Here is a 9,316-nt window from a genome sequence, read left to right on the forward strand (position 1 = left end):
CTTTTTTTGTCTTTTTTTGTCTTTTTCCGTGTCCGGCAATGGATCGCAACCCTCAGTGTCCCCCCGGTACCGGACCGGGACCGGCAACGGGATTGCAACCCTCGGTGTTGCTCCCGCGCCTCGCTCAGCCAGTGAGCGGGAACTGGTCTGTATGTGGGATCCGAACCCTCGGGCGGGAGCGCCGCCGCGCTTCCCAAGCGGCGCACTATCCAGTGCGCCACCGGGCCGGCCCCACATAGGGTTTTATATACAAAGAATACCTCTGAAAAGATACACAAGAAACCGGCCACAGTATTTGTTTCTGAAGCAAGAAACTGAGGGAATGAAGATGGGATAAGAGAGTGATATTTTCCAATGTATACACTTTCTTGTACTACCTGATTTTATTTGTTTCAACCACCCATGTACATATTACCCCAATTAATAAATGCAAAATAATGAATACTATTTATAGCAAGGTTTGGTAACCCATGTCCTACGGCCTGTTTTTATGGGGCCCTCAAGTTAAGAATGGCATATACAATTTTAAAGGTTTAAAAAAACAACAACAAAGAATATGTAACAGAGAATGTGGCTCCCAAAGGTTAAATAACAATAATCTTGCTGTTTGTAGTAAGTTTGCTAATTCCTGATCTCGAGAAATGCACAATTTTTAAGATCTATGTTTTAAAAATATCATATTTACCTGCGTGAACATTTCTTTAAAGGGATTCTTGACTGAAAAAAAATCCAAATCAATATCTAATACAAATGCATCTCCTTTCTTCAAAATTTCCAGAATTTCCCCAGTGTTGACTGTGGTCTGGCACCCCTGACTTTCAGAAGAACGTGAACATGATGGTTCTAGGCAAGTTTGGCCACTTCTCTGTGTCACTGTGTCCTTTTTCAGTCCTTCTGAATAAGAGTCACAGTTAGTAGAGGCAGTGTTTTCCGAATCTTCCAGTGCTAGCTTTGGCTTCTTAGCAGAAGACACTGCATCATTTTCTTGATTGTTACAGAGTTTATAAGGTTTTACCATAATTACATCCAATTGTAAAGGTTTTTGGTTCTCTAGCTGGTCTTCGGGTACATAAAGACCATCACTTAGGAAGTAATAATCTGTACTTGTAACCCTGGATCAGAGGAAAACACTATTTTTAAAGAAGAATGGACAAGTTAACTGACATTTCACTATCGCAGTGCAGAAACATAAGAAAGGACATATTTGACAAAAGCTGAGAGCTGTCTCTAATATTTGTACTTCCTGTTTTTCTGTAGAAATAGTTCTCCCCAAATTCTTAGCTGAGCATCCAACTAAATTACATAGTCTACTTTGCAGCTAGGTCTGATCATGTGAGTAAGTTCTGGCCAATGGTTGTGAACAGAAGAAAAGCGTACAAAGCCTTGCTCTCCCCCTCCCTGCTGACTGGCATGTAAACATGGAAGTAGCAAGCCACCTTTAAGTATAAGGAAAAGGGCAATACTCTAGAGATGGTGTAGCAAAAAGACAGAAGGAACTAGGGTTCCCCAAACTGGAGACCTGGCACGTAGGCCTGGCCTATGTGCAGTGAAGTCTAATACAAGAAAGAAAGAAATGATCCTGTTTAAGCCAATGCTACTTTGGTTCCTCTCATACCAGCTGAATCTTTATCCAAAAAAAAAATCACTAAAGAGAAAAATTACATCTGGAAATAATTTCTCTTAATAGAAGCTCCCTCTGATATATTTCAAAGTTTCATTAACCTCTATATAACTATAATATTTTTAACATGAAAAGTGACTTAAAAAATCTTTACACTTGTAGAATGCATTTCTCAAGTCGTGGATTTCTGATTTTGGACATGTCAGCATTTCTTAGTTTTTCAACTATATTATGCTTTGGTAAGTACTTTGAACAGCGAAGCCAAACACTTTTTCCAGAGGCATGATGCATCCAACCAAAATAATGTTTAATATTAATTTCCCATCTGTCCTCCCCCAGCATATGCAGCTGTAAATTTAAAGATATTTTCCAAAAAAAGATTAATGACATAATAAGACTAATGTCTAAGCTTATTAAAAACTGTACCATTCTAAGAAAGACAAAATCTGTAACCTCCAAACTAAATTTATATATTTTTAATATTATAAGTTTTACTTTGTTCATATACAATCACACAAGTATATCTCAGACTGCATACCAATATGTGTGTGTCTCTCTTCCATAAATTCTTACTTGTAAGATTAAGGATAAACTAAAATCATGAAATAATCAGAATCTTTCAAATACTGTTGTCACACATGGAGTTTCAAATGTCCGTGTCAGACTGCTCAAAATTATTTATCTTGCATGTTAAATTAGGCCTACTAATTGAAGTACTCAATAAAAACCTACCACTCTTTCACATACACCTGAATTATGTACAATATGTTGAGTCCTAATCATTTCTTATGAATTACATCATAAATAAAATTTTCATGTATTACAACAAAGTTATTTGTGCAAATGGTATGAACACATACTACGAGTTAACTGTACCAGTAACTTCTAGTGCCCTAAGGAGATAATAGCTAACATTGTACTGTAAATTTTACATCATAAATAAAATTTTCATGTATTACAACAAAGTTATTTGTGCAAATGGTATGAACACAAACTACGAGTTAACTGTACCAGTAACTTCTAGTGCCCTAAGGAGATAATAGCTAACATTGTACTGTAAATTTTGAGATGGCCAGAAAAGAGGATCTTGAATGTTATAATCACAAAGAAATGATAAACGTTTAGGTGATAGATAGGCTAACTATTCTGATTATACAATATGTGCATGTACTGAAACAACAAACTACCCCATAAACATTACAATGAAAAAAAAATTAGAAAAAAAAGTTAATTATATTATTAAGGATAAATCATAAATAAAAAGTATTATTTTCGATGAGAAAGATTGTGTTTCATTTTCAATGTGTACCATTTCATTCCATTATCCTTCAGGCGCTAGAAAGTTATGATTATACTGTTTAAAATATTCATACCATCACAAAAAAAATTTAAAGTCAAGAACACACTGATATTCTAAGGGTATTACATAGTTTCGCAAGATACACAAAGCACTGGTTAAATACGACAAAAATAGTTCGATATGTAACTCAAGCCAAAGGATGCTGCAATTTAATTTAGATGAAGTAATAGTCTAAAACTAATTATATCAATAAAATTAAAACCCAAAATTGACTTATTCAGCCATTGGATTTATTAAAAAAAAACCAAAGCGAGATAATTTTGTTCTTTCACTGCTAATTCTTAAACTCAGCAGACAACAGTTACATTGGGGAAAAAAAAAGTAAAATGCACTATGAATATATAAATTGGTAAGGTACTTCAATGATTTAATGGAATTATTTATTAATGGGGCCCAAATCCCAAAGGATGGAGAACATATTATTCAAAAACCAGTTTGATCAGCAACAAACTGTGGTGTTTGAAGGATGTCAAAAGACTTGAAAACCTGTTCCTAGTGTTTCAAGAACTCTTTTTGGAGGAGTTGAGGCTTAATCTGACCCTATCTTTGTGTAGAGATACTTAGAAAGATATTACAGAAATCCCAAATAAGATAGAAGCATTTAACCCCTTTCATATTCATAAATATGAGGAAATTACCTGATAGTTGTGGTAGAAGTATCTTTGCCTACTAAAAAGTGGTGTTTGCCCTCTCTGATTTGCTGAGCCCATGTGGGATGAAGCCATATCACATGAGAAAAATGGCCAGCATAAACTGCAGGCATAATCCAATTTTCAATACTTAATTCTCTGGAAAAGAAATAAAGAGGAAGCACAAAAATCCATGAGTGTTTTTTTCCCCAAATGTAATTCTGTCCACAATAATATTTTAAGATAGCAGGTCTCAAAGTGTGGCCCCTTGGGTGGTTCCTGAGACCTATTCAGGGTGGCCACTATGTCAAAATTACTTTCATAAAAATATTATGGTATCATTTTCCTTTTTCATTTGTTGACATTTACATTGATGGTACAAAAGCAATGGTTGGTTGATGTCCTAAGATTAAGCAAGGTAGTCGCACCAAACTCTATTAGTAGTCATTGTATTCGTCACTACCAAGCAGTAGAAAAAAAAGAGTCATTTTCATTTAAGGATGTCCTTCATTTTCTTAAATCTTGATGCCGAGTATACATTTTTAAATATTCTGTGTGGCAAAATGAGAAGTGCACAGAAAGTTCTGCTACAAACAGTGAAGTATAATGGCTGTCTCAAGGAAAAGCACTTGTGATTGAACTGCGAGCTAAATACCATTTTCTTGAAAGGAGTGATCAACAAACTGGTTATTCAGACTTGAGACTGAATTGTTGGATTCTACATTCCAATTAAGCTTTAAGAAACTACCACTTGTCAAGTTTTGGTGTAGTATCAAAGAATATTCACAATTATCTGAAAAGGATAAGAAAATGCTCTTTCCTTTTCCCATTACATGTCTGCAACAGCCTGGATTTTCATCATATACTTCAACCAAAACAACATATGGCAACAGACTGAATGCAGAAACAGGTATAAGAATCCAGCTATCTTTTATAAAGGCAAATATTAAAAAAATATGCAAAAACTTAAACAATGACACTCTTTGCACAAAATTTTTTTTGTTTTGGAAAATATACTTATTTTTCATAAAATATCTTATTTATGCTAACACATAATGGTTTGTTATTGCTATTTTGAAATGAATACTTAAAAAATTTCTCAGTCTTAATTTCAAATACAGTAAACATCAATAGATATAACCCACATAAAAAAAAAAAAAAAACCTCAGTAATTTTTAATGGTGTAAAGGAATCCCGAGATATAGTCTGCATACCTGCTTCATAATTCTCTTTCAATTTCTAAAATATAAAACCTCTAAATATAAAAGAGATTAACGACAATGGCAGAGACACCACATTTCTTCAGGAATTAGTGTTCCGAGTTGGGGTTTAGGAAAAAGTCACCTAAAAGAAATGTAGTAGGCTATAATTAATCCATGTGAGTATGTATCTTTTAATTTTGTAACTGAGGAACATTACTGCTATGTCACTTTTTACATTATACAAGTCAGGCTATATTCTAACAATTATATACAAGAGACAGTGACAGAATTTCAGGGAACTTTATCACAGAAGATAGGCTAGTACGTCATTATTTAGAGATAAATTAGGTATAATCCTTTCTGAAGGATGGACTACAAATTACCAATTTCCCTTAGATCTCTATGATGCTACAAAACTAAAAGTCAACAGGATTTGTGACTTGAAAATAAACAAATTGAGAGGTAGGAAGGACTTAATACCAGAAAGAAAGATACATAAATTACACACTTGTTGCCTGTACAATTACTGAACTATGTTTAGGTAAGACACATTTTCCTGAGCCTTAGTATCCAGACTTTTAAAGGGAAGTGAGAACTGGCTCAGAAAACTTCTAAAAGTCTCTTCTACATCTAACGTTCTACATGCTAAATCAGAAGTTGGCAAACATTGGCTGGGCTGTTTTTGTAAATACAGTTTTACTGGAACACAGCTACTGCCATTTGTTTACAAAGTGCCTATAACTGCTTTCACACCACAAGAGCAGAGACAAGTAGCAGAGACCATATGTTCAGCGAATCTAAAATATTTACTAGCTGGCTACTTAAGGTAAAGTTTGTCAACACCTGTTCTAAATAAAATCAAAAAGTCAAATAAAACAAAAACAAAACCCACGAGCCTAGCAAAGTCTATTTCCCATAACCTCTTATTATCTAATGCAGATTGTATTTCAAACACATAAAATATCATTAACAAAGTCACATATTACCCAAAGAGTGTTTCCTTATCAAACACGGTGTCTGCTGGCATATTCACAGGAATAAGGAGGTCTGGATGTGAGTCAAAATGTAAAAAACTTATATTACTGGCAGGAAGATGCTTTGCGCCTATGGCCCGGTATATAAAAGGAAGAACCTGTAAAAGACACACGTACACATTCAGAACTGGCACTGAAATGAGCACACACTCAACTGCAAACTAGAAAACAATGCTGGACATAACTGCACATAACTTAAGCACATCAGATTGTTAAAAAGTGGGAAAATATAAAATGTGTTTATTGTACATATTTCAGATAATGAATGAGGTCAAGCTCTATTTTTCCCTCAGAACTTCCAACTGCACCTCCAGCTGCCTTTCTGCCTCCATTTCAAACTCAACAGGTCATGTGGGGAAATACAGCAGCACTGAGGCCCTGGCTCAAACTGCTCGTGAAGGCCGCCCTAGCATTAACTGTGTGTTCAAGGTACCCTAGGTCTCCGGGTCATCTCGGTACCTTTAGGCTGTTCTAGGTTTAATATTGCATTTGAAAGCACCGCCTAACCCATGCTTCCTCCTCTGAGGCCCACAGACACTATGACTAGGTCCTGAGAAATTCAACCTTCTTCCTCGCCTCTTAACTTTCTCCATCAGTAAATCCCTCTTCCTCTTTTATCCGGAGATTTAAAAGGCCTATTAATGCTTTAAAAACATTTCTTAGACGCATGCGCCTCCTTTGCTAACTTTCTGTAAGTTCAGATTAAAGCACCAATTTAGCTATTGTAAAGTAGCACAGCCATAAAAATGGAAACATCTTTTGGCGTTTATAAATGCGGGGCACAGTGCCAAAAGATTTATGTACACAACACGCACGTAATACTAATAGCCTCATAACTTTTACGACTCTTGTCCCCATTTCACAGACGACAGCCCACTTTCTTAGTATAAAGCCTCCCACCTAAGCAGCACGGGTGTGACGGAGATGTCAGGGGACAGTGGGAAGCCAGCGTTAACTGCGGGTTAGGGACACCGGGCTCTGCAGTAACACCGCGGGTTCTAATCCCGACGCCACCAATTGTCGGTTGCGGGATTTTGGGCAAACCGGGTTAAATGAGTTGCCCGACGTATAGTAAGCAACCCACAAAAGTCAGCTCCTATTGTTTTACGTTGGTCGCTTTGGTGTTTTCCCCACAGCAACGGAAGAGCAGATGAATTCTGGTTATCTCTTTGGCCTCCAACGCTAAGGCTGCCCCATCCGCCCGAGCGCCCAGCAATCGCCGGCTCACCTCCTGATGATCCTCCACCACCCACACCGGGAGCGCGGGGTAGCGCCGGAGGCGAGCGCGCTGTCCCGTGGAGTCGGTCATGGTTTCGCGCCAGTCAGCGTTGCAGCCAGCCCGAAGAAACAGTCGAAGACCCGGGAATGGCGGCGCCTCAGCCGCGCCACCCTTTCCGGGCGGAAACGCGCGCTCACCCGGTTGCGATTCCGGATTGGAGGACGTAGAGGGTGGGAGGCGGGCTCCGGAGAGCCTGACGTGGCCTATTGGCCAACATGTCCATCGCTCTCGCTAACGCGCCAATCGCTGCGCACACGCGCTGCGGCGAGTCCAGGAGTTTTCCCTACCTTGGCGCAGCTTTCTAAGGTTGGCTTTTAAAGTCCCTCGGTTTCCTGTTCCGGAGGCGCGGGCTGCGCCACTGCCGTGGTGGCCGCGGTGTTAACCTGGCTTTACTCTGACAACGACCTCGCGGCCCGAGAGCCTTTTGTAGGTAAAAGGGGTACCTTGCAGGCTTTGGAAGAGGGAGTGTTTCCGAATGTCCTGATTAAAGCGGGGCTGGAGTCCGGGTCTGGGGCGAAAGGCGCCCGGGAGTTGGGGTCGGGCAGCCAGCTTCTTTTCAGATCTGCAGCGAAGGGCAAAAGAGCTACCCTAAGCCTGGATCCCGTGATTAAATAGAAGTGGATAAGGACACTTTCATTCATTTGTGGAGCGCACGCTGGGTCCAGGCCTGGGGTGCCCGGGTGTGGGAGGGGAGCGAGACCGGGAGTCCGCAGCTTGCCTCTTGGAGCTCACAGTCTGGCGGGAGATGCAAACGGGTAAACACTCAATTACGGATCAGCCAGATGGAGGTGACCGGCCTGCGGATTCACCTGGGGAAAAGAGGGAATACTCAATAAAAATGTAGTCACGCTTTGCAACTGTTTTTACATTGACTGACATTCTTGGACGTGAACTATTCAAAACAGCTCTCTCAGTTTCCCTGCTTCCAAACATCAACCTGGGAGTAGGCAGACGCAGAAAGCAGTTACTTTTTAAGTTGCAGCGAATTCCTTGACTTTTGAATTTAAAGTTTCCATCCTCAACACAGCCTGACAATCCTTTAGTCGTTCGATTTCATGATCGGTATTTTTAGGTTTGCTAAGTATAGCAACATCCACGAGGATATGAGAGTGAATGTTCAACTGTTACACACTGTGCAAACGTGGTAATAACCTTGACTGTTGCCTTCCTCTATGGTCAGCACATTCTTTTGAGTTTCCCTAGAATACATACCTCTTTTCGTGTGTTTATGGCATTATATTGTATTTTTTAAAAAAATTTTATGGGGGTTGAGTCCTGCAGGCTGTGTGTCATACTCATCTTTTGAGTTCACAGGGCCTGGGACAGTGCTTCACATGTACAGACTCAATAAATGTTGCATGAATCCGTGAAAACTACTTTCTGTGTGGTTTTGATAATGCAAATCTGTTGTGGCTACACATGAAAGAAATAAATGTACAGTAGCAACATAGAAACATATACCATTGGCTAGACAGTAAACATTTATTGACCACCTACTGTGTGCAGGGTGCTCTGCCAGGGGCTGTGAAGGAGTCAAATGACTATGAATCAACCCATGGTTGTCTCTGGTAAGATCTGTAACTGGATTCTCTTGGCAGTAAGTAGCCAGTCATGGCAAGATCAGCTGTGTAGGCCTCAGTTTTTTTTTATTAGACTGAATAATAATCATTAATCAGATTTTGCACTTTCCAATGCACTTAGCCTACTAACTAAATTAAAGAACTGCATTAAAGTTTCCAACCAGATTTTAAGATGTTCTTGTTATTTCTCTTGCTGACTCAAAACTATCGGCTTAAAAAACTGAAAACATTCGGCATTAATCAGATATTATTTGGTGTGTACTGTTTATTAAGCACGGTAATTGATACAGGTCAATGATCTGAAATTCTTTCATGAGCCATTTGAAAGTCTATTTACGCTATTGGTAGAACTTTTAGTTAGAAAGAATTCAGGAAGATGCTTTTATGTTAAAACTTTTCCCACTTAATATCTGAGTTTTTAAAAAAAACATTTTTCTGAAGTTCATGTATTTGGAAATCATTCATGTTCATAATGTCTTTCTATGGGAAGAGCTGGGAATGAAAATCAAGGATCATAACTGTTGTTTTAACAAGGTTATGGTTTATGGTTATGTTTGAATTTTTTTTTTTTTTTTTTGTCTTTTTTCGTGTCCGGCAACGGATCGCAACCC

The 9,316-nt window shown here is 38.7% G+C and overlaps 2 protein-coding genes across 2 annotated transcripts in view; one reads left to right on the top strand and one right to left on the bottom strand.

Moving 5' to 3' along the window:
* LOC103606279 (chromosome unknown open reading frame, human C5orf22) overlaps positions 1–7,180 on the bottom strand; it is a 16,675-nt gene extending 9,495 nt beyond the window's left edge. Inside the window, exons 1-4 of the mRNA XM_008590888.1 lie at positions 7,075–7,180; positions 5,799–5,944; positions 3,620–3,769; positions 686–1,112 (exon numbers count right to left, since the gene is read on the bottom strand). Coding sequence (XP_008589110.1) covers positions 686–1,112; positions 3,620–3,769; positions 5,799–5,944; positions 7,075–7,155 — 804 coding nt within the window. The 5' untranslated portion in view covers positions 7,156–7,180. The remainder of the gene's footprint in view (positions 1–685; positions 1,113–3,619; positions 3,770–5,798; positions 5,945–7,074) is intronic.
* Positions 7,181–7,470: 290 nt separating this feature from the next.
* DROSHA (drosha, ribonuclease type III) overlaps positions 7,471–9,316 on the top strand; it is a gene marked incomplete at its 3' end in the record, with an annotated part of 73,017 nt that continues 71,171 nt past the window's right edge. Inside the window, exon 1 of the mRNA XM_008590889.1 lies at positions 7,471–7,551. The remainder of the gene's footprint in view (positions 7,552–9,316) is intronic.

Source organism: Galeopterus variegatus, unplaced genomic scaffold, assembly GCF_000696425.1.
Source record: "Galeopterus variegatus unplaced genomic scaffold, G_variegatus-3.0.2 Scaffold6432, whole genome shotgun sequence".
NCBI lineage: Eukaryota > Metazoa > Chordata > Mammalia > Dermoptera > Cynocephalidae > Galeopterus > Galeopterus variegatus.